At 48.0% G+C, this 25,493-nt stretch overlaps 1 protein-coding gene and 1 long non-coding RNA gene across 5 annotated transcripts; one reads left to right on the plus strand and one right to left on the minus strand.

The window, feature by feature from the left end:
- Positions 1-1,715: 1,715 nt before the first annotated feature.
- Positions 1,716-9,880, minus strand: NFE2 (nuclear factor, erythroid 2). 4 transcript variants are annotated; one of them, XM_049625644.1, is made up of 4 exons: positions 9,610-9,880; positions 5,626-5,737; positions 5,248-5,416; positions 1,716-4,277 (listed from the first exon to the last, which is right to left on the minus strand). In XM_049625644.1, exons 3-4 carry the CDS (start codon positions 5,359-5,361, stop codon positions 3,270-3,272), a joined length of 1,122 nt encoding a protein of 373 aa, XP_049481601.1. In that variant the 5' UTR covers positions 5,362-5,416; positions 5,626-5,737; positions 9,610-9,880; the 3' UTR covers positions 1,716-3,269. The 4 variants fall into 4 exon arrangements, with proteins under 4 accessions (XP_049481601.1, XP_049481600.1, XP_049481599.1 ...); XM_049625643.1 differs by having other exon boundaries at positions 5,626-5,796; XM_049625642.1 differs by having other exon boundaries at positions 5,626-6,157.
- Positions 8,295-18,151, plus strand: LOC125919145 (uncharacterized). The gene is made up of 2 exons (XR_007456680.1): positions 8,295-8,379; positions 17,933-18,151. It is a non-coding gene; the product is annotated as an uncharacterized LOC125919145 (long non-coding RNA).
- The last annotated feature ends 7,342 nt before the right edge of the window (positions 18,152-25,493 follow it).

Below are 25,493 nucleotides of genomic sequence, written 5' to 3' on the forward strand. Positions count from 1 at the left end.
CAGAGTTGAAGTCTTTCCCCTTTGTTCCTTGCTAATTCTTCCTTGGATCCTTCTAAATTTAAAGTAACAGGTGTCTGGGTGTTGACTTCAGCTCAGGTCATGGTCTCACTGTTCGTGAGTTGGCGCTGGGCTTTATACTGACAGCCTTGGAGCCTGCTTCAGATTCTGTGTCTCCCTGTCTGCCCCTCCCCTGCTTATGCTCTGTCTCTGAAAAATAAACTAAAAAAATAAAGGAACAAGCAAGACCTTAATGTAGGTGGGAAAAGAAAGGTAAAACAAAACCACAGGTTGAATTGAGATTAGGGAGGAACAATTGGTTTGAGAGAGAGGGAGACAATCTGAATCAGGCTCCTGGCTCTGAGGGCAGTCCAGAGCAGACGGGGCTTGAACCGCAAGATCATGACCTGAGCCAAAGTTGGATGCTTAACCAGCTGAGCCACCCAGGCACCCCTGGAAGTAGTTCTAATACCAGGTGTTACTATAGAAGTTTTACACCGTAGGATCCTGGTTTAGTGAAAGCAAAAACTGGCTCTGAGCGCAGGAGTAAATCTTAGCCTAGTTAGAAGTAGGGTGTTTACAGTGGCCTCCGCAAGTATTTATTGCCAGCTATCTCCGGCTCCTAAAATATCTGGAACCAGGATTAGATGAGTATGGAAGGGAAGGAAGTCTCCGTGTTTCCAAGGTAATCAAAAGCTTGGGCGCAAGAATTTAATCCCCTAGCAAATGCTTAAATGGCCCCTATGCTAAAGAGAAGGTTATCCAGCCTCAATTTTAAACCTAGCAAAAGAGGGGTATTGAGCTGTGAATGTATAGGTAGCCTTCACTTACCAGTTTTAAGAATCGAATTTTGAGGGTGCCTGGGTGGCTCGGTCAAAACATCCCCGTTTTTGTTCAGGTCATGCTTTGAGAATGGTGGCATCAAGCCCTGTGTCAATGTCAGTCTGAGTGTTGGAGCCTGCTTAAGATTTCTCCCTCTTCCCCCTCTCCCCATTTCAGGCTCTTTAAAAAATCTAATTTGTGACATGAAGTTACTAGCAACTCAGGCCACTAGACTGCAAAAAGTGTTCCTATTGAAAGTGAGGTTAATGCCTCTTCCGTTCTGTGTATTTTGCTACATGTTTTACAAATATAAGATTGTTAAAAAATCCCATACTCTAGATGAGGAAAATTACCTTGTTGAAGTTCTACAATCTCTGAAACATAACCCAGGTCACAGTCCACGGGTGTTCCACCTGTTCGGTGCGTTGGGTAGCCACGTACCACGTTGTGTGCATACGTGGTGGTCTTCCGCACTACGGTATATCTTGAGTGCTTGGCATTTCTCCTGTTAGCTGTTTGCATCCCCGGTGTATCTCTAGAACTCAGGTGCTCAGTAAGTGTTGAATAAATGAAGGTCTGATTTTGCCTCCGGGTAAACCACTGCCCGATGTTCCCTCAGGTGAACTAATCAGTTTTTTTTGTTTTTGTTTTTCTAATATTTATTTTTGGGAGACCGAGTGCAAGCAGGGAGGGGCAGAGAGAGAGGGAGACACAAAATCTGAAGCAGGCTCCAGGCTCCGAGATGTCAGCAGAGCCTGATATGAGGCTCGAACCCACGAAGTGTGGGATGATGACCTGAGCTGAAGTCGGACGCTTAACGGACTGAGCCACCCAGGTACCCCGAACTAGTCCAGTTTCTGAACAGCTAATCCCAGGCTCTGCCCTTCACAACTAGATCCCACGTTTTCTTTTTTTTTTTTTTTTTTAGAAAACAAAGTCGACAGGTTGTCTAAACTGTTTTTAAAAGATCTACTAGGAATCAGCTTTAAGTTGCTTTCATTCCCTAAACCTAGGCTAGAGACCATGTTCCTGGGAATCTATAGGCATAAGGATTCCACACCTCTTTTGATCACTGCCTTTTATGTCTCACAACTGTCTATGAGAACTTGAAAGTAAGTTTTCCTTGTTGGAATGGAGCTAGTCAAATTGAATAGAAAGGTAAATAGAAGTAAAATACCCTAAAGAGGTAATTGGTGTAATTCAATGACTAGAAAGATGGGGAACCACCTGACTCCAGCTTGGGAGATGAAGGTGTCATGTCAAAAGTTTGGATTTTGATGTGATGGATTCTGAAACTTGTTTCTATATGTTTCTTTTTGAGAGACTGAGGGCCAGAGAGAGAGAGAGAGGGAGAGACCAGAGAATCCCAAGTAGGCTCTGCACAGAGCCTAATGCGGGACTCGAACTCACAAACTGGGAGACCATGACCTGAGCCCAAATCCAGAGTCAGATGCTTAACCAACTGAGCCACCCAGGTACCCCAGATTCTGACATTCAATCATGTTCTGCTTCAAGAGAAAAATAAGAGGCCCTAGATCTTCAAGGATCTAGAAAAGGGAGGGCCCCAAACAAGAGCAGGGTAGTGTGTCTAACATAACCAAGGAGATAGAAAATGTTACCAAAATTCATATCCTGCTCCATGCTGGAGCAGGTTTTGCCCAGACTTGGGTATGAAATCCCTTGAAACTCTGATGGCCAATCAAACTATCTCATTCCAATCAAGACCATCTCAGTCTTCTGAATAGAGCTCTGGCACAATCATGATGAGGAAGTCCTGCGGAAGTAGACAGCAGGGAGAGAACAAGAAAAAGGCCTGTGGGCATTCTAGGCTTTTCTGTTGCTCCAAAGATTGGGAAAGGAGAGGCCTAAACTTCAGAGACCTTGCACCAAGGGTGCAGTCAGTTTGGGCCACAATCTCAGCTCTCTGAATCCTGGGCCACCCGGGAGGGTCGGCTTCCTCAGATCATCCACGGCGCCTGGCTCTGCAAAAGGAGATTAAGCAGGTAGGTCTCCACACTGCTCAAGCCCAAATTTCTTGCGTACCTCTCTCATACAGAGTTGTAGGGGAAAGAAACGAGCCTGGCAGGGTTCCCTCCCCATCACCACCAAGCGGTGAACTTGAAGTGCTCAGCTCGTCACCCTCTCTCGAGAAGGAAGACACAGTGGAAGGCTATTAGTGTAGAGCACTTTATATATCAAAGCTCAAACAAGAGGAGGAGGTTGGAGCCCCGGGAAGCTGAATCACGGCAAAGAGATTCCAACCCTCCCCTCACGTGCTTGTCTCAAGGCAAGCCTTCCTGAACACGCTGTGGACCCTCCAAACGTCAGGTTTCCCACTGTCCCCTTCTGGTCTAGAGAACCCAGTTCCTTCTGGGCCTCAGGGTTGGGGAGTACCTTGATCGGAAGGGACTAAAGGAAATCTCCATCACAGTCCCACCCCTTCGGCCAGCTCAGTCTGTGGCCTCCATCTTGGTCCCCCGGGGCACCAGGAAGATGGCCCCATCAGCGGCCTGTTGCAAAGCATACTCTTCAGGGGAGTAGCTGTTGCCGGCTTCATCCCGCAGGTGCTGGAAAATGTCACAGTACAGCTCTGTCAGCTGTTGGCGCATGACCTCCAGGGTCCGGTCGGCCTCCCCTCTGGCCCGGAGGAGCCGCTCCCGCTCGCTGCCCAGCCTCTCCAGTTCCCGCTCCAACTGCACGATGGTCTCCAACTTTCTCTTGCGACAGTTCTGGGCGGCCACCTTGTTCTTACCCCGCCGTCGGATGTCCCGGACCAATGCCAGCTGGCTCTCCGTCAGTGGGTACCGCGCCAACAGCTCATTAAAGTCATCTACTGGCAAGTTGACAATCTTGTCCGTCGGGAAGGGAATCTTCATGGCCAGGGCCCGTCGCTCATCCCGACTCCCCGCCTCCCCCCGTGCAGTGGACTTGGCCCGCACAGGGCCTGAGGAGGGTTCTAAGGCTAAGGGGGTCTCTGCAGGTGGCAAGGCATAGTTGGGGTGGGCTAAGGAATTGGGCATAAGTGAGTAGGGGTACTCCACCGGGTACATCTCTACATACTCGCCGCGCCGTCGGCCAGCCTCTGTCCCCTCCAGCTCAAGAGATTCAGCATCGCTATAGTTGAGGGATAATCCTGAGTCAGATTCTGGGTCTTCTTGAGGCTTGGGGGGCCCCCCTGGCAGCCCAATGTCCAGGAGAGCCAAAGGATCTGAGAGGGGCTCACTGAGCAGACCGGAGAGAGTCAGTGGCTTGGAGACTGGTATGGCCATGTTGCCATAGGAGTATGAGGGGTCTGGGACATGAGATGTGGGTGCTGGGAGCTCATAGGGTGGTGGAGGAAGGGAGAAGCCAGCATCTGGGTGGATTGAGCAGGGGCAGTAACTTGGGGGCGGTGGGGGTCCAGGGTATGGGGCCTGGGCAGGGGGCTCAAACGACGTCTCACTTGGAGCATTTAGTCCCTGCAAGAAAAGCCATAAAGAAGTTTTGGAGACAGGCTGAGGAAGAGAAACCAGCTCTCTCTCAGGATCAAGCTGGGTCCTGCTGAAAGACACAGTGAGATAATAACAAGGGAACAGAAAGGTGCTAAAAAATCACCCAAAGCTTCTTGTAAGGTTGCAGCGCAGCTATTTTAAGCAGAAAGCAGCTTAAACTTGAATGAAAGTCACTGAAGTCGGACTTCAGGAAAGACTATCTAATGTTGCAACAACATGGAATCTCCTCTTCAGAAGTTCTTACTGGGTTGAAATGGCTGCTCTTCCTTTATTTCCTTCAGGAACACAAGAAGTTGTTATCTATAATGACCCCCTCAGATGCCTTTCCTGCCATGGTTATCTGGGGTCAAAGGGTCAAGTTCAGACCCTGGTCATGCCCTGGGTGCCCAGCAGAGGGAGCTGCTGCATGGGAGGAGGGCTTAGGGCAGATCCTGAGGACCCAGGCACAGTGGCAGGGGAGAGAAGGGGGGGTAGGGGGGCAGGCAGAGCCAGGCCTGGGGGCCAAGAGGCACCTTGGGGAGCTGGCACTAGCTCTACCCTCTCCTCTTCAGTCCCTCTGTCCCTGCCCAGGTGCAGAGAGGAGGAGAGAACATGCTGGAAACAGAGCCCCCAACCCACATGGAGGAGCCACCGTGCTCCAGCCCAAGGTGAGAAAGGGTAGGCGGGGCAGGAGGTGGGGTAGAATGATGTGAGCAGAGTGGCTGCTGGGAGCGCTTACACCCCCCAATCAGATTCTTCCACCACTCCTATCCCCTGCTCCTCTACACCCCTTTCCCCTTAATGTTCTGGTCTTTCATCCGGATCCCCCTCCTACTCCGACCCTTCCTTTTCCAGTCCCTGGAAGCTTCCCTGTTTGCTCCAGTCCCCTGCCTTCGTCCCAGCCAGCCTCCCTGCTTCTCTGCTCTTCCCTCCCCCAGGTTCCCCCAGCCCCGCTCACCTGCAGCTCAGTGATGGACATGATCTCTTGCCAGGTCAGTTCCATCTCGCCCAGCTCCAGAGTGGGCAACTGTGTCACCCTGTTCCTGCTCTGCTGGGGAGGACACGGGGGCATCCTACTGGGCCAGGGCCTGGTCCAGGGTCCCCAAAGCCCAAAAGGCCCCTGCAACCTGTGGCAAAGGAGAAACAGGCTTTGAAAAAAGAAAAAAAAAAAGAAAAGAGAAGGCCCCTCGAGTGCCCAGAAATTTTGTCCTGCCTCCATGGAGAATTCCCTGCAGCCTCGCCTGAGAGAAGGACAGGCCTCATCCCCCCAATTATGTTGTCCTCATCAACCAACTCCTTAAGCAAAGGCTTGTCTGCGGTGTGATCTCTGCCTCACCTGCTGTAGCTGTAGTCGGTTCCTTTGGGAGCACAGTAGGGCTTCACCTTCTTTTTCAGACAAGACACCTCCTTCTCTTTCTCCTACTTCTTACTCCCCCAAAACCGTATTGCTGGGCAGGGCAGAAGTCACATCTTCTGGTTTGTTTTGGTTTGGTTTTTTTCCCTTGTTCTGGGGCAACATCAGGGATCACTCTGGCTTTCCTCCTCTGTCCTCAGTTTTCCTCCTCTGTCTCATGTTCTCAAGATGAGAGTAAGTGCTTGGGGATCCCCAAGGAGTGTGTTGTGGGAAGAGCCAAGCAGACAGCCCCTCCCCTTCTCTGAGATATGGCCCAGGCCTGGTGGCTGATAGCAGCCCTGCCTTCTCCTCCTATCCTGGCTCTGGGCTCCCCTGCTTGTGCCAGATAAGAGGTTTATCAGCTGGAGGCAGCAGAGGAGGAATGGTCTCTGGGGACACTGGACCTCTCTGTCCTATGTCCCTGCAGGGTCATCTCAGCCATACCCCAACCCACACAGCCAGGCTTCCAGGGTTCCTAAAGGGACAATCATAGCAGAGACCTATTAAGAACTACCAAGAACTGCGCTGATGTTTTCACCATCGTTATTAGTTTATGAGATTGATTTTCACCAAGATCCTATAATGTCCATTCAGAGAGTGACACCCAACCTGGGAAATAACAGGCTCAGGTCTGGAACATACTAGCTAACTCTGCTAGCCTGTACTGGCCTCTCACACCCCTTCCCATCCCACTCTTGTGTGTCCATACTCCCGTCCTCTATTGGTGGTCTACCGTCCCATATTGGCCAGTCAGTTCTGTGGAATCTCTTTTCTCCTCTTCTGGGGAATATCCTTTAGAGCCTTACATACACACTCCCCTTCACACCCTCACCCCCCGCTTTCTTTGATGTGGGTTCTAGCTGCTGGTCAGCCACAAAGCAGCAGTGTGAGGTTGGGCAAGGCCATCGCACTTCTCTGAGCTTCTGTTTCCTCATTTATAAAACCAGGGAGTTGGATAAATTGAACTCAGAGGTCCCTTTCTGCTTGGGCAGCTTAACATTCTCAACAAACCCTCACCCCTACCTTCATCTTCCTCTTTATCTGCCCCTCTCCTCATCCTACCTCCCTATTCCCAACACCCATCTCCCTGCATCTGTTCTCTCTGCCTTTGGCAAGAGATTCCAAGTAGATTTTGCAGGGGCCTCCCAATATCTTAGGGCCAGACCCAGCACCCTACCCCTGCCATATAAGTAAAGGCAGGCAGGCTAGGGGGTGGGAGAAACTTCTAAAGGGACAGAGGATAGGACTGGATGACTTCAAATTACATTACCTTAGATCACCACAAAGATGGCCTATCACAGCTATCTAATATGGAATTCACTCTTTGACTTACCCCAAATTAGCAAGAATTACAAATTATCCTTTTAAAGCTGGATCTACCCTAGCCCTTGCCCCCACCTCTTTGTTACAGTGCTATCCCCAGAGCTGGGAGCTGGTGTAGGCACAGGCCCTTGGCCAGTGGGCAAAGTGGGTGGGGTGTTTATGTCTGTCCAGGATGCCATTTCAACACCGGAACCCCACCCTCCCCCACCCAGGTTCTGGAGGAAATTGCCCAAAGGCAAAGTGAATGGAGAAGGGGTTTAGGGGTTTAGGGGGCAGGGACAATGCTTCTTGCCTCATAGTCCTTCTGCCCCTCTGCCCTCTGCCCCCCCACCCCCCTTCTCCCTCCTTGTATCTTCCTGGATCTGACTCTTAGGTGCAGTTCAAAGATCCTGCCCTAGGAGGCAGGAGACCAGGTTCTATGGCCTTCCAAATGTGTGACTTTGGCCAAATCACTTCCCCATTCAGTTTCTTCCATTAAATGGAAACAGGACCCTAGAAGCTCTTTGCTATGAGAGGCAGTATCTGGCATCTAGTTCAGGCAGTCACAAACTGGACGATGCACTGCATTCATCCATCATACTTGTAAAAACACAGGCTCCTTCCTGCAAGCCATCCCAGACCTACTGAATTGAATTCATAGGTGCAGGTACCCAGCAATCAGCATTTTAACAAGTGCCCTAGTGTTTCTGATGCCAGAAGCCCACCCCACCTTGAGAAACGCTCAACTAGTCCAGCCATATGTATTTACAGGAAAGAACACAAAGCCAGAAAAGAACCTGGCAAATGATCTCCAGACTTCTCTTAGCTTCAAACCCATGACCCAGGCAAGGCTGGATTCTAGGCTGCCCTGGTCTCTGAGAGTAGAAATCAGTCCCTTCTCATGAAGACCAGGAGCTCAATCTGCCTTGCACCTTTGAGACAAGGAAATGAGAATCCAGAAGGGTCCCTCAGGGAGGCAAAAGGTCAGGGAAGAGGGAGTTGATGAGAATCTCTGGACCAGCTCCAACCATCTCCCTGGTGCCGCGTCAAGTTTGTACCAGGCCAAAGGGGAGTGGTATGTTTTCCCCTAAATACTCAGGGATTGGTAGTGGTCTATACACCAGGCATAGTCCCCTCTGGGTCTTAGGAGCCTACCTTTCTAAGGATGGGACTGGAAGACGGGCTGGCAGCTAGTGATACAGATCAGGGAGGAGGGTGTAGTCAGAATTGGATCAAACAGAACATCACAGAGGACGCAGAAGCTGGACAGATCCTGGGAAAGGAGAGTGAGCCTCCCCGTGTCCCTTTTGCTTTACAGTAAACAGTTCCCAGTTTCCAGTTTCACCTGCACTTTGAGGTCACACAGCCATCTTCCTCCCCACCAACATGTATCAGGTAGGACTGAAGCCATCTTCAGGGACTATAATCCATCCTCCTTACTGTGATCCTGATGGTCCTACCCAGAAAGATCTTATCACAGGAAAGTGATCACAGAATGATATGGAGCTTTCTGCTTAAGGATTCGAGATGAGGACCATTTGGGAAGGGATGCCTTGACGGGAAGACAGAGATAGAGAGGGTGCTTGCTTCTGGGATCCTGTTCTGAGGCTTGTTAGACCACCCCGCCTCTCCAGGTGTCAACAAAAGCAGTGAAAGAATGGGCATGGATCAGCGACACCTGGGGTGTTGGAGAGGCAAGCGAGCAAGCTATTTAGAGAGGTTAAGAAGAATCCCAAAAGAGGGAGAGGCACATAGAGGTAAAATAGAGAAACAGAATGGAAGAAAAGGGGAGAGAGATTTGCTCAGAGTGAGGATTAGTCTCCTGGGGGCATACATGACTCAGACAGGTGTATGGGAACAGGGGAGAAAGGCCTACGTCTCTGTTATCCTCACTCAGTCCCTAGAAACCAAACCCTGGTCATTTGGGGGCCAATGACTAGAGAGAATCCCAGCCTCAGCAGATCTGATACCTCTCCTCTTCTGTTCCACGGCTACCCTGCCTCCTACTTCCCAAGCTGCTAAGATTTCCAGTCTGAAGGAACCGCACTGGGGGCCAGATGCCTTCCTCTCCCTGCTGGTTCCAGCTGATCTCTAACTGCCCCGGGGGCCTGGGAGAAGTGAGGGGGGCAAAGGAGGCAAGACCTCAACAGCCCTGCGCCCACCACTCCATCCTGCTGCCGTGGTTGGCAGCGATCCAGGCATCCGGTGTCTCCGATTCCTCACCTTCCCCCAAATCTTCCCAGCTGGCCGGACAGGGCAGTGATGGACGGGAGTAGGGAAGGACGGTGCCAAATACCTGAGAGTCTATCGGCTCTCCAGGGGCAGCCCCCTGCCAAAGGGTTCTGCCTCAGCTCCTCAGAGGTGCCTTGGAGGACCCCTGCCTGGTCCCCATCTACAGCCTCTCACCCCAAGCCTCTCAGAGTGCCCCAGAAGCCATCAAGGTCTTCTCCCAGATGAATTCCCAAAGATGTCAAATTCCTAAACCCAGGGCAGCCTGGGAAGCCCTGAGATCTCCTAGGGACGTGAGGAAAGTTGGTTCTTTTCTCCCTCTGCCACCTCCACCTCCCCAGCTCGCCCCTCGGGGGATCCCACTGAAATCCCCCTCCCACCCCGCCCGTCAGGCACCTGTGCAGGGTCCAAGCAGAGTGAGGAGAGAGATGTGGCTCCGGGGTGCTGTCTCTGGGGAGGCTGGGCCTGGGCTGACACCTCCTGGGTGAGGATCTCTGCTACCTCTGAAAACGGGGGAGGGCTGCGCCCCGCCCCCGGGCCATTACTGAGCACTGAGTATGGAGGGAGAGCGCCCGGCGGCGCACCAGCCTCCACTGTGAAGCCCTCGGCCTGAGTTCTCCGTCCTTCCTCCAACCCTCCCCTTTCCCCGTGGCCCTCCTCTCCTCCTGCCCCTTCTGGCCAAGAGAGGAAACTTGAGCCCGGTGTGGTTTCTGCCCACACCCCGCCCCCACCTTGTTCCCCGGCCAGCGGGGGCACACACGGTTCCCAGCGGCTCCCAGCCCTCCTTTTGAGCCCAGGAGTCCCGCCAGGCCTGCGTTTCTCCTATGCACAGGATGAATTCCAACCCGGTATCCCGCTCCAAACTGACCTCTAAACTTTATACAGGTCGCAACCTCCTTCCTTATGCCCTCTTGACTCTCTCTGAGACAGGGAAACTGAGTCACAGCGAGGTGGATGGCAGCGAAAGATAAGGACCTAATGTCTAGTGTCCCAGCTGCTTAGGCAGGTGGGCATGGAGGGCGCTGCTTTTATTTAAGGAAAGCCTGGGTTCTGGGAAAGAGGCAGGGGAGCTCTTTTGGGGAGGAGGGGCAGTTGCTGCTTTGATGTGTCCTTTCACCTGTAGCCCTCTCCCCTCCCCCAGCAGCCTCAGATGTCCTAGGACAAAGGCCTCTTTCTTGGCCAGGTTTGTTGTCAGTGTGTGAGGGGAGTTGGATGTGTGTGGGGGCGCCCAGAAGGGACATTATTCACCTCTCTTAAAGGGGGCCCTGGGTGCCAGGCCGGGCACCCGAACACATGGCAGCCGCATACTCTGGACAGGCCAGGACACCTGTATAGGGTATCAGGTTCATCCCCAGCACCCACAGCAGCTCTTTCTCAGGCCAGTAAGTACTCCCAGAAGTCACTCCATCATCCCTTGGCCTCCAACACACAACCCAAGACCCAGGCCAAACAGATCTCTCTCTGGAGACTAGAAGAGGCTTCCTTCCTCCTAGCTTACTTTTACTGACTCTTAGCTGTCAGGAAAGTCCCTCCTATGTCTAGCTTCAGTCCTTACAGCTGCAGCTGAGGCTTTTTCTCTGTTTTTTTCTTCTTATAATGTTCAAGTTATACTGGAAACAAAGAGTGGGAGGCAGACAGGTGTCACCCCAAGGCAGAGCTGGCACCCAGCCAACATCCTCTGATAGGCTCCTGTTCACTGTTCAAATAATGGGAATGTTCTGTTTCCTTTGGTAACGCATAGCTGCTGGGAGTCCTCCTCCAAGTGTTCCCCACCCCTACAGCCTTACATCAACCCCACTTCTCCCTTAGGACCTTCCACAGCCAGCAGCACAAGCAAGCAACTCAAGCGGCAGTTTGATACGGCTTCTTTGCAACCTTCTTGCAGCCTGTGTGTGTGGGACTGATCAACACCCACCCCAAACCCATGGTTACATCCTTTGGATTCCATCTCCTGCCCAGGAGATGATGATTCTACATGCGTGATCTGTGTAGGACAGGAGGGGACCCACGGCTTCATTGCACGGCACATGTGGGTCCGGAATCTCTTGATGACCTGGCCGTGAATCTGGGTCACATACCTGGAATCTGGGCATTCAGACACAGCTCTCTCAGTGGCATACTTATTCTGGCCCCTCAGAGGGGATGAAGGGTGGCGATAGTCACACTGGTGGCTGATTAAATAATGATATCAGGTTACAGCTAGTCAACAGACAGTTATTGAATGAAAACTACCGGTTCAGGCCACGGTTGTGGCATTGCAGATACAACTGTGGATAACACGAGCCTCATCGCTCGTTAATTCATTCAACAAATATTTATTGAGTGTCTGCTATGTGTTATACTCCAGGAACACGAAGATGAATAAGACATAGTCTATGTCCTCACTCACAGTCTAGCTGGGGAATGACACTAATAAAGGTCTATATAAAGTGCTTTGGGGGCGCCTAGGTGGCTCTGTTGGTTAAGTGTCCAACCTTGTCTCAGGTCATGATCTCGCCATTTGTGAGTTCGAGCCCTGCGTCAGGCTCTGTCCTGACAGCTTGGAGCCTGGAGTCCACTTTGGATTCTGTGTCTCCCTCTCTATCTCAGCTTTCTCCCCTGCTCACACTCTGTCTGTCTCTCAAAAATGAATAAACGTTAAAAAAAAAAAAAAATGAAAAAAAAAAAGTGCCGTGGAGTCGAATTTCTGCTTTGTGAAATTCAGGAAAGGCTTCACAGAGGAGGTGACGATTGAGTTGGGCTGTGGAGAATGACTAGGGGTTCACCAGACAGAGAGGGGGAGAAGGGTGTTCCAAGCAAAGGTATGAAGGAACAGAGGCATAAAATGTGAAATAGTTCTTTGGGTCTACTAGGGTGGGGTGTGGGGTAGGAGCAGTGGAAGAGAAGCCTGGGAAGTTCGGAGCTAGATTGTAAAGTCTTGAAAGTCAAGCTAGGGAGGCAGTTTCCTACTTATTTCAGGGGGACAGACACGATCATGTACAGCAAACCGAGTGAACAGACAGTGTTCACTGAGGTGACTGGCCAGACAAAAGTGTCTCTCCCACCTCTCCCCGACTCTCCTCCTGTAGGAAGAGGCCATTACATCTGTTCCCAGGCTGTGTCCTGCCTCCAGAGCATCCTTTACAGCCTTCAGGGGGTGGGAATGATTCCTTCAGCTTCCGCCTCTCAGATTCCTGATGTCCAGAGTCAACAGCCTTCTTCTTCTTCTTCTTCTTTTAATGTTTATTTATTTATTTTTAGAGACAGAGACCATGAGCAGGGAGCCGGAGAGAGGCAGAGAGAGAGGGGGGGAGAGAGAGAAAATCCCAAGCAGGCTCCACACCGTCAGCACAGAGCCTGACGCCGAGCTTGAACTCACAAACCGTGAGCTGAAATCAAGAGTCAGACGCTTAACCAACTGAGCTGCCTGGGCATCCCCAAAGTCAACAACCTTCTATCTTAAGTCTTTGCCTTAATTTACGATTAACAGGGAATTAGGAACCTGAATGGGTTGGATCGTGCCTGTGGCTTGGCAAGGCAAGATACCTGAGAGTTTCCTATCTCAAGATTCTCCCCCTTCAGCAAAGGTAGCAGACAGAACATGGAGAAAAACATAGCAACAGATCTTTACTGTTATACCACTCTCCATCCATGCTGCTCACCTATCCCCAGAAGGCTGACTTGTCACCCCTGATGAATCCACCCCCCACCCTCACTCCAACGCATGTGCACACCACCACCAGCATCAGGTCAAGCCACAAGCAATGTTGCCAAACACCCCACTGGGTTATGCAACCAGCTTCCCGAGTAGGGCGGGGTAAGTAGAGGTGGAACCAGGGGAGGGCCATGGGTCCCAGAGGGAGATGGCTGCCTTGCCTGCTTGCCTGCTGGTCTGACCGCAGTGGCCCCAGGGGGCGGGGGCAGGCCTGGACCTTTATCAGTGCCCTGCAGGGCTGCACCCGCCACCCCCTGGCTTCCTCTCTCAACAGACGGAAAGGGGAGGCAGCCACAGGAGGCAAGGGGAGGGCTGGGCGTTATCCTAGGCACCAGAGCCTGGCGGTTACCCCGGATGGCTGGGGGAGGTAGGGATGGGGGGTCTGGGACCCCGGAATAGTTGAGGCCCCTCTTACTAAAGTAAACTGAGGCCCAGGTAGTAGAACCAGATCTCCTAAACCATCCATTGTTTTCTTCCTTGTGTTCTAGTTTGGGTGAGGATCATATAAAACGGTCTTTGAAGAGGTTGCTTTGCAGTGGTAAGAATTCTTTTTTTTTTTTTTTTTTAATTTTTTTTCAACGTTTTTTATTTATTTTTGGGACAGAGAGAGACAGAGCATGAACGGGGGAGGGGCAGAGAGAGAGAGAGACACAGAATCGGAAACAGGCTCCAGGCTCTGAGCCATCTGCCCAGAGCCCGATGCGGGGCTCGAACTCACGGACCGCGAGATCGTGACCTGGCCGAAGTCGGACGCTTAACCGACTGCGCCACCCAGGTGCCCCTGCAGTGGTAAGAATTCTTAGAGGATTGACTCAGGCAGGAGTTGAGGGGAGACTGAGTCCCACTGTCAGACCAAGAAACCTTGGAGCTTATGGGCCTAAGGTGTTGGGTAAGACTGAGGTTCCCAGACTCCGGCATCTAAGAGCTATGTCCTGATAGCAGAACCTAGCCGTGAACCCCAAATGGATAAAGGCTAATAGATAAGTCCAGAGTGGCCCTGAAGGAATAACCCCCAGGGCTCACTTCTAAACCTCCAAAGAGATGTGAGCATGACACTTAGCGGAATGCAGGAGGACCAGATCCTGAATCCTGAGGCCTGGGCTTAAGTCAGCATTTCCAGGCGATGTGCCTTGGGGCAGCCCACCCTTTCCGAGCTTTGTCTCCCCACCTGAAAAATGGAGATAATGATGATAATACCTATTTGGTGGTGTTGTTGGGAAGATGAAAAGGAATCAATAGGAAATTGGAGTCTGTTATGGTGGGGGAGAGGGAAGCTTCAAAGCCTGAGGCTGCAGGGCCTCAGGGGCTTGAGGGATAAGACGACCCATCTGGAGGCCACACTCCTGTGGAGAGAAGCTTGGAACAGAATGGCAGCCAGTGGGCAGCCTGACTCTGGGAGACATCTAGGCCTAGGATGCAGCAGTTGGTTGGGGAGAGTGGTGGCTAGACTTCCAGGAACTAGCCCTCAGGCCATGGCTCTCCCACCGGCACTATTGGGCGGGGACAGTTTTAGCCACACGATGGGCACAGGGCCAGCCTTATGGGCTTCAGCCACCTTCCAGGAACCCAAAACCCTTACCCCCACCTCACCCTGTTGCAATCCTCTGCAGGGGCGGGGCTGCCTAGGAAGTGCCACCCTCTGCTCCTTACAGGATGAAAGGCTTGATGCCTATTTTTTTTTTTTTTAATTTTAATGTTTATTTTTGAGAGAGAGAGAGAGAGAGAGACAGAGCGTGAGTAGGGGAGGGGCAGAGAGAGAGAGGGGGAGACACAGAATCCGAAGCAGGCTCCAGGCTCTGAACTGACAGCACAGAGCCCTAAGCGGGGCTCAAACCCACAAGCTGCGAGATCATGACCTGAGCCAAAGTCAGACGCTTAACTGACTGAGCCACCCAGGTGCCCCTAAATCTTTCTTTTCTTTCCTTCCCTTCCTCTTTCTTTCTTTCTTTCTTTCTTTCTTTCTTTCTTTCTTTCTTTCTTTTCTTTCTTCCTTCCTTCCTTCCTTCCTTCCTTCCTTCCTTCCTTTCTTTTCTTTCTTTCTCTTTCTTTCTTTTCTTTCTTTCTTTTGAGAGTGCATGAACTGGGGGATGGAAGGGAGGGGAGAGAGAGAGAATCTGAAGCAGGCCCCATGCCCAGCCCAGAGCCTGATTTGGGGCTTGATCTCACGACCCTGAAATCATGACCTGACCTGGAATGTTTAACCAACTGAGATGTTTAACCCACTGAGCTATCCATGTGCCCCTAAATATTTTATTTTTCAAGTTTATTTATTTATTTTGAGAGAGAGAGAGAGAGTGTGTGTGTGTGTGTGTGTGTGTGTGTGTGTGAGTGGGAGAGGAGCAGAGAGAGAGGGAGAGAGAGAGAGAATCCCAAGCAGGGTCCACACGGAGCCAGAGTCGGGGCTCCAACTCACAAACGGTGAGATCATGACCTGAGCCAAAACCAAGAGTCAGATGCCCAATTGACTGAGCCACCCAGGTGCCCCTAAATATTTTATTTTCTTTTATTGTGTATATGAGTTTGTGCTTTATTATATTCCCCTGTAATAGAGATGGTGTAAACTGTATTGTACAAAACTTGACTCAGGCACTATAGCATTAAGACTAAGAACATGAATTTTAGGGGCACCTGGCTGGCTCAGTCAGTGAAGCACATGACTCTTGATCTTGGGATTGTGGGTTTGATCCCCACATTAGGTGCAGAGATTACTTAAATTAAAATCTTAAGGGGCACCCACCTGGCTGGCTTAGGCGGAAAAGCATGCAACTCTTGATCTTGAGGTCGTGAATTTGAGCCCCATATTGGGTGTAGAGATTACTTAAACAAATAAAAACTTTTAAAAAAACCTTTAAAATTTTGTTTTCTAAAGTTTTTATTTGTTTAAGTAATCTCTATACCCAGTGTGGGGCCCAAACTCACAACCCCAAGATCAAGAGTCATATGCTCTTCTGACCAAGCCAACCAGGCACCCCCCCAATTTTTTCTTAAAAGTTTATTTATTTTGAGAGAGAGTGTGTGAACAGGGGAGGGGCAGAGGGAGAGGGAGAGAGAGAATCCCAAGCAGGTCCCTCCCTTACTGTCAGCGCAGAGCCTGATTCTGGGATTGATCTCAGGAATCGAGAGATCATGACCTGAGCCAAAATCAACAGCTGGACACTTAACCGACTGAGTCATCCAGGCGCCCCCCCCCTCCAAATTTTTAAAAAATGTTTATTTATAAGGGGTGCCTCAGTCGGTTGAGCAACTGACTTCGGCTCAGGTCATGATCTCACGGTTTGTGAGTTCAAGCCCCGCGTTGGGCTCTGTGCTGACAGCTCACAGCCTGGAGCCTGCTTCTGATTCTGTGTCTCCCTCTCTCTCTGCCCCTCCCCCACTCATGCTCTGTCTCTTTCTGTCTGAGAAATAAATAAACATAAAAAAATTTTTTTTAATGTTTATTTATTTCTCAGACAGAGAGAGAGAGAGAGAGAGCGCGAGCGAGTGCACACATGCGGGCAAGTGGGGGAGGGGCAGAGAGAGAGGGGGACAGAGGATCTGAAGCCAGCTCTGCGCTCAAACTCATGAACTGTGACATGGTGACCTGAGCCGAAGTCAGACACTTAACTGACTGAGCCACCCCGGTGCCCCCTGCCAACCCCCTTTGTTCTAAGAGCATGAATTTTGAAATTGGAAGCGCCTGCACTCTGACAATCACTTTGAGATCTCAAGCAAATTATTTAATCTCTCTGAGCCTAATTTTACCCACCTAGTAATTTGGGGGATAATAACAATACTTATATGTTATTGTGAAAAATAAATTAGTTAAAAACCAGGTATATATGTTTAATTCAGTGATTCAGTGCCTGGGATATAGTGAGCACCATTAAATGGTACATATGTATGTGGCACATCTAATATTATTATTAAGTAATTAAATTATTACATTAAATTGTTGTTAACTAGTAGATAAACATCTTATTGAGAAGGATTGCATTTCATGTTTTGTCTTTTTTATATATACAAGGTGTCTAGTTCTGAGCATAAACATTCTCACTCAATCAACAAATATTTCTAGAGTACTTACCAAGTTGCTAAATTTGGAGGATACCAAGAAAACTAAGTCGTGATTTTTGCCTTTGGGCACTCACAGTCTAATGGTGCAGACACATGTATAAACAGATTAGTGGATATGGCCAGTGATGTGAGAATAGGTAAGTTAATTTTGGGGGGAATGAAGGAAAAGGGGCAACTATTTTAGGGAAGGCCTTGGAGAGGAGGTAACCTCTCAACTAGTCTTGAAAGATGGAAAAATCTGAATTTCCTAGGGAGAAAAATGAGTGACAACATACTGGGCAGAAGAAACAATATATGCAAATGCACAGTTGTGGGGGGAAAGCCTGTTAGATTTGACCAGTTACATTGTATGGAAACCCCAATGTTGTAAAAAGAGGTTTGGGTGGAGAGGAAGTTTCCTGACGTTTTCTGGGACAGCCGAATGGATCTTAGTGAAGAGATTCAGGGCCCACACCCTGCCTGGAGGCTAGTTGCTTATCAAAGTTCTCAGATAGCCCCCTCCCTCCAAGTACCCTGGGCCAATTTGGGTTGACCTCCCCTGGGAAAACTTAGAGGGCTTCACTGAGGTTCTTCCAGTCTCTAGGAGTGACCATCTTGGCCAAAACTGACAAGGAGGGGACATTCTGGGGTTCTCTTCACCTTGGTGAGCCTGGGCTCACCTTTATGTAGCACAGGGAGATACTGGATGAAAGTTGCCTAATTTGCCCCGTGCCTCTGGGCCCCTTCCAAAATTTTCTTGTATTTAAAGCTTCTTCCAAAAAGCCATTCTTCACACTAGGGACTCACATTTTCCCTGTTGGCAATTCTTAAGTGTGTTCTCCCTGTTTGCAGCTGAAACCATGCTCGTAACCTGTATATCCTGGTCATATTTTCCCCAAAGAGATCACTTGCCAGAGAATGAGACACCCACAAGGAGGAAGGTGGAGGGCTCCTGGCCTTGTCTTCCCCAAACTATCAGCTTTCCTTTTCCAGAATGAAGGGACAGAAGAAAAGAGACAGAGATCCAGACTGAGGATTGGTGGAGAGCCAGAAGCTCAGTTACCCGGACAAGAAATGAAAAGCAGACTTCATTGTTTCTTACTCTCTGGTGGGAGGAGAGGTGGAAAGAAGAAATAAGGAAAGACCAAGGGTTGGAGAAGAAAAGAAAGCTGGAACAATTTAATCCAGATAAAATCTGAAATGTCCAAGTAACTTACCTTCTGTGCACCATTTTCTGCTTTTTCTTTTCATACCCTAACACCACTCCTCCCACCCAATTACCCCTTTTTCCTCAAGGACCTCTAAACCATTGGTACTATGTCTCTATTTTATTCTTTAAATAATCCATCAACTGCTCTTCATATCCAGAACTATAAACTTGCAACACTGTTAACTTCTTTGCCCTTTCCCCCCTCCATTCAACTTTCCTGGGGAAGAAAAAAAAAAAATCCATTCTGGGGAGCCTGACTGGCTCAGTCAGTAGAGCATGCTACTCTTGATCTCAGAGTTGTTAGTTTGGGTCCCATACTGGGTGTAGAGATTACTTAAGAAATAAAAAAAATTGGGGCGCCTGGATGGCTCAGTCGGTTGAGTGTCTGACTTCAGCTCAGGTCATGATCTCACAGCTCGTGGGTTCGAGTCCCGCATCAGGCTCTGAGCTGTCAGCACAGATTCTGTGCTGCTTCGGGTTCTGTCTCTTCCTCTCTCTCTCTCTGCCCCTAACCCGCTCTCATTCTGTCTTTGTCTCTCTCAAAAATAAATAAATGTTAAAAAAATTTTTTAAAAATAAATTTAAAAAATTAATTCTGGTTAAATCCAACAATTTAGCCTCTCCACATCTATACCTAGGCAGCTAAATATTGATAGAGAAAATCTCAGATTCTTGCTGAATTGTATCACTTTATTTTTCTTTGTATTTAAAAAAAATTTTTTTTTATGTTTATTTTTTAGAATGAGAGAGACAGGGGCGCCTGGGTGGCTCAGTCGGTTAAGCGTCCGACTTCAGCTCAGGTCATGATCTCGCGGTCCTGAGTTCGAGCCCCATGTCTGGCTCTGTGCTGACAGCTCAGAGCCTGGAGCCTGTTTCAGATTCTGTGTCTCCCTCTCTCTCTGACCCTCCCCCGTTCTTCATGCTCTGTCTCTCTCTATCTCAAAAATAAATAAACGTTAAAAAAAAAAAAAAAAAAAAAAGAATGAGAGAGACAGCGCACAAGCAGGGAGAGGGCAGTGAGAGAGGGAGACACAAAATCCGAAGCAGGCTCTAGGCTCTGAGCTGTCAGCACAGAGCCGATACAGGGCTGGAAACCACGGACGGCGAGATCATGACCTGAGTCTAAGTCCGATGCTTAACTGCCTGAGTCACCCAGGCACCCCTGACTTGTATCACTTTCAATTTATGCACCCAAAACTCAACATTGCCCAATACTACATTTCCCTGGTAAATTCTCATTTCTACTCTGCTCAATAACTGTTTCACACCTTCTGTCTTCTAAAATCTCCAACACCCCCTCCACTTCCCTCTTAGCAGATGACCTTGCCTTGTATTTCATTGATAAAATAGACGCAGTTAGATGGATTGTCTGATTTTTCTAATACCAAATCCACCAGCTTACTTGCACGCGTTCCCACATGCTGAGAGCCTTCTACCTTATTAAGATGAAAGAAGTATCCCTGTTCCCAACTAAAGCCACCTTCTCTCAGCTCTGTGAAAAGATGAGAAAATTCGATTCCTCTGATGTATAGCTAACATTAAATTCTGCACCATACACAGCAAGGTTGCTCTCTGTACAGCTGACTATGTGGTTTCAGTCTGGAGGAAGAGGCATACAATAATTCGGGGGGTGGGGGTGCTGAATTGCAAGGCGGCAGTCCTAAGAGTTCATCCAGGTAGGGGCGGGCGCCTGGGTGACTCTGTCGGTTAAGCGTCTGACTCTTGGTTTTGGTTCAGGGCACAATCTCACAGTTCATGGGTTTGAGCCCCGCTGCTGGTGTGGAGCCTGCTTGGGATTCTCTCTCTCTGCCCCTCCCCTGCTCGCACTCTTTCAAAATAAATAAATAATAAAACTTTAGGGGAGCCTGGGTGGCTCAGTCGGTTAAGCGTCTGACTTCAGCTTAGGTCATGATCTCGGCGTTCGTGAGTTCAAGCCCTGCTTTGGGCTCTGTGCTGACGGCTGAGAGCCTGGAATCTGCTTCAGATTCTGTGACTCCCTCTCTCTGCCTCTCCCCTGCTCGCACTCTGTCTCTCTCTCTCAAAAATAAACATTAAAAAAACATTAAAAAAAATAAAAAAGCTTTAACGGGGTGATATAGCTGCAGAATTCATCCAGGTAGAATTCCCAACCCTTTCTCTTGGAAGAAAACAGCAGCTATATCACCCCGGGAAGCTTCCTCTTTGTGGTCTTAAGTTTCATCATAGTTGTGTGTTGGTAAGACACCTCCCACACTTCAGAGAAAAAGCCAGACTCCCGTTAGGTCAGAAAGAGACTACTGTCTTCTCTTGTCTCCCCAAGACCTGTTTCACTGTCAGGAGGTGCCTCCACTGAGCACCCAAGGCTTGAGGTGTCTTCACCAGTCATCTTGTGGAGGGAATGTGCTCACACCTGCAAGTCACCAGCAATGGCTGCTGGCACTCTTCTGTCTGTGATTACCAGTGTCTGTGCTGTTTTCCATTCTGTAGAAACAATTGGTGATTGCTTTATTTATTTTTTTTAATTTTTTAAAAAATGTTTATTTATTTTTGAGACAGAGACAGACACAGCATGAGCAGGGAAGGGGCAGAGAGAGCGAGGGAGACACAGAATGTGAAGCAGGCTCCAGGCTCTGAGCTGTCAGCACAGAGCCCGACGCGGGGCTCGAACTCACAAACCGCGAGATCATGACCTGAGCCAAAGTCAGCCGCTTAACCGACTGAGCCACCCAGGAGCCCCTCGGTGATTGCTTTAGCAAGAGGCAGAGCAAGCCCTGGGCTGGGAGTTGGATGAAGTGTTTAGCACCTAATCTGGGTGAACTCTGTGCGGCCCAAGGCGACCCCAAGTGTTTTCCAAATCTTTGTTCCACTCTAAAATGGAAAAACCAAACAAGAGAAACTCCTCTCACTACCTCTCCAAGTACACAAAGTAAGGCTCCTTCCACACTTGGGTTGATGTTAGAGTGACAAGAGATAGAAACATTGTTGATTTTTCTTCTTTAAGAGGATCTGGGCCTCAGCTTGAATGCCCAGAAGTTGATTTTGGCCCATCAATTCATCTTAGAACTCATTTATGCTGACCAAACTTAAAAGAGCATGAAGTATAAGCCATATGGTTGATTTAATGTCCCGCATATGACTTACGGTGGCCTAGACAATCCTCTTGACCAATCAAAATACTTGACAAGTTTGGAAATCAAACATTATAACTAGACGGCTTCTTAGTGAACAGGTGAATTTTTGGATAATTTTAATGGCTAATACAACTACCTCCATCTCCTTTATAAATATATAAAATATTCATTTATGGAGGCAGAACAGGAAATCTTCCCTGTTACTGGAGAAATATTGACTTTTTTTTTTTTTTTTTTTGGTTGGGGAGGGGGAATCCTAGGAGGATTATCTTCCCCTTTTGTGAAGACAAGGTACAATTGATTGGGTTTTAGCTCCAGCCAAGCTAATATAATTGATTCTGTTTATGTTCACTTCAGCCATTTTATTATAATTGATTAGGTTAGGGTTTGATTGTGTTAGGGCTCCAGCCATTCTACTTTAAGTGATTAGGCTGTAGAGCTTTAGATATATTGATAGAATTATGCTTTCCTGAAAACGACACCAGTTCATTTGCTACTTCTACATATGGCTGATCTCATCCATTACACTTTGGCTTTTCCTAATTTCACTTGTGGTACATAATCTTTAGGGGGTATTTTCCCACTGTTACTGTTCTGTGCTCACTGCAAACTGAAGAACTACAGTGGTTTCCGAGTTGCTCTCTGTTTTTTTAATTTTTTTTTTACATTTATTTATTTATTTTTGAGAGACAGAGACAGACGGCACAAGCGGGGGGTGGGCAGTGAGAGAAGGAGACACAGAATCCGAAGCAGGCTCCAGGCTCCCAGCGGTCAGCACAGAGTCCACCACGGGGCTCGAACTCACAAACCGCGAGATCATGACCTGAGCCGAAGTTGGATGCTCAACCGACTGAGCCACCCAGGCACCCCTAATTATCGTTGTTTTTAATGTTTATTTATTTTGAGAGACAGAGAGAGAAAGGGAGGGGGAGAGAGAGAAAGGGGGGGGGGGAGAGAGAGAGAGAGAGAGCGCGCATGCGCACGCGTGAGCACAAGTGGGGGAGGGGCAGAGAGTGGGGGACAGAGAGAATTCCAAGCAGGCCCCTTGGTGCAAGCACAGAGCCCCACTCAAGTCTTGAGAGCCGTGACATCACTGCCTGAGCTGAAATCAAGAGTTAGACACTTAACAGACTGAGCCGCCCAGGTGCCCATCAAATTAAATATCTTAAAATGTCTTCCACGCAGCCTACAAAATAGGAAAAAATACTTGCAATTCATATGTCTGATAATGAATGGCCTAGTATCCAGAGTATATAAAGAACTCTTAGAGCTCAAGAACAGAAAGACAAACAGCCCAATTTAAAAAATGGGTAAAAAGGGGCGCCTGGGTGGCTCAGTCGCTTGGGCTTCTGACTTCAGCTCAAGTCAAGATCTCTCAGTCCGTGAGTTCGAGCCCTGCGACCGGCTCTGTGCTGACAGCTTGCTTCAGATTCTGTGTCTCCCTCTCTCTCTGCCCCTCCCCTGCTCCCACTCTGTCTCTCTCTCTCAAAAAATAAATAAACATTAAAAAAGTAAATAAATAAATAATGGGTAAGTTACTTGAATAAACATTTCTCCAAAAAAGATTTACAAATGGCCAGCGGGTACATGAAAAGATGCTCAGATCATTTGTCTTTAAGGAAATCAAAACCACAATGAAATACCATTCCATAGCAACTAGGATGGTCATTAAAAACAACAACAAAAATGGAAAACGGCAAACGTTAGTTATAATGTGGAGACATTATACCTTGGAAAGGAAGATGGTACAGCTGCTGTGGAAAATTGCTCGGTGGGTCCTCAAAAAGTCACACAGAGGGGTGCCCCGGTGGCTCAGTAGGTTAGGCGTCGACTTCAGCTCAGGTCATGATCTCACGGTTTGTGGGTTTGAGCCCCGTGTCGGACTCTGTGCTGACAGCTCAGAGCCTGGAGCCTGCTTCGGATTCTGTGTCTCCCTCTCTGTCTGCCCCTCCCCTACTTGCTCTCTCTCTCTCAAAAAGAAATAAACGTTAAAAAAAAATGTAAAAGTCACGCAGAGAATATATGATCTAGCAATTCCATTCTGAGGCACTTAAGCAAAAGAACTGAAAATAGGTACTGAAATGTTTGTTACATGAATGTCCATAGCACTACTATTCTATCTATAATAGGCAGAAGGTGGAAAGAACCCAAATGTCCATCAGTTGATAAACAGAACAGTGTATGTTGAACAATGGAATATTACAAGGCCCTGACAAGAAATGGAATACTGATACTTGCTAAGAAATGTAGGCATCTTGAAAATGTTATGCTAAGTGAAAGAAGCCAAATACAAAAGGTAAAATATGGTATGATTCCATTTGTCTGAAGTATCTACAGAGATAGAAAGCAAGTTGGTGGTTGCCAGGGTCTGGAGGGAGGGGAAAATTGGGAGTGCCTTCTTTATGGGTACCAGGTATTTTTGGGGGGGCAATGAAAATGTTTTGGACCTAGATAGAGGTGGTGGTTGCACATTGTGAATGTACCTAATACCACTGAATTGTACACTTTAAAGTGGTTAATGTTGTGCTTATGATTTTGCTTCAATTTAAAAAATTGCTTCTGTAATCTCATGCCTCTGCTCAGAAGTGTTCAGTGGGTTTTAACTATTTTTTTTTTAATTTTTTTTAACGTTTATTTATTTTTGAGACAGAGAGAGACAGAGCATGAACAGGGGAGGGGCAGAGAGAGAGGGAGACACAGAATCTGAAACAGGCTCCAGGCTCTGAGCTGTCAGCACAGAGCCCAACGCGGGGCTCGAACTCACGGACCGTGAGATCATGACTTGAGCCGAAGTCGGGCGCTTAACCGACCAAGCCACCCAGGCGCCCTTATTTTTAAGATAATAAATAACAATGGCAGAGCATGTAACAGTTTACATATATTTTTTACACATATATCTCATTAATCCTTCCAACTTTATCCCCACTTTGATATACACTTTTTTCTTCATTCGTTTTTAATTATAAACACATGCTTGTTGTAACAAAGTCAAACAATACCAACATATATGAAGAAAAACTATTTAATAATCCACACTTTCCATCTCACGCCCTAGGGTAATATATATAGATTTAGATTTAGTTTTCTTTTCTTTTTAAAAAATATGTGCTATTTATGTACGTATGTATGTATGTATGTATGTATGTATGTATGTAATCTCTGTACCTGAGTTGGGGTTGGAACTCATGAACCCTGAGATCAAGAGTTACATACTTTACCAACTTAGCCAGCCAGGTGCCCCTAGGGTGACCTATGTTAATGCTTTTCTTCCACATTTCCCCCTATGTTATGCTCTCTCTCTTTTTTTAAGATTTTATTTTTGAGTAATCTCTACGCCCAACGTGAGGCTTGAACTCATAACCCCAAAGATTAAGAGTTGTATACTCCACCAACTAAGCCAGCCAAGGCTTCCCCACCTCTATGTTCTCTCTGATTAGAGTGCTCTTCCCCCAGATATGAACATCATTCATTCCCTTACTCCTTTCAGATCTTTTATCAAGTATCTTCTTAGTGAGGTCTTCCTTGACTGAACTTCCTGTCCTCATTTCTCCCCATTGTGAACGGTAGGGCTCCAAATTGTGCCACAGAGCAGAATTGCCCCCTAGCCTCCTCTTTAGTTTCAATTTCTCCCTAACACTTATCACCACCTAAACTCCTAGACAGTTTTCTTGTTTCTTTGGTTGTTGTCTGTTCCTGTTCCCCAACTAGAATGCAAGTTCCATGAGGGTAGGGATACTTGTTTTGTTCACTGCTATATCCCCAGTGCCTAGAGTGAGTGGCTGGCCCTCAGCTGGCATTCAATAAATATTTGTTGAATGAATAGAATAGAATAGGATAGGATAGGATAGGATAGGATAGAATCATTTACAAACATAGTTATTCATGATTAGAGTCTTATTTTCTTTAATTAAAAAATGCAATCGTACCTCATAAATCCCTCTGCAACTTACATTTTTCATTCAGCATGTCATTACTACTTCTCCAGGTTAACGCATACAGCTAGAATATACTTTTTTATTAGTTGCATATTATTCCACGGTCTGGATGTACAACAACTTATTCAACTATTCCCTTATTTATACACAATAATATTATTTCTCGCCATTGTAAACAATGATGCAATCAGCATTCTTGTATATGTATCACTGCATATTGGGGTATGTTTTTATTTCTCTAGGTGAGGATGTACTTGTGTTTACTTTACAGAATATCACCATAATAGTTTCCAAGAGAG

Source organism: Panthera uncia, chromosome B4, assembly GCF_023721935.1.
Source record: "Panthera uncia isolate 11264 chromosome B4, Puncia_PCG_1.0, whole genome shotgun sequence".
In the NCBI taxonomy this organism is placed as follows: domain Eukaryota; kingdom Metazoa; phylum Chordata; class Mammalia; order Carnivora; family Felidae; genus Panthera; species Panthera uncia.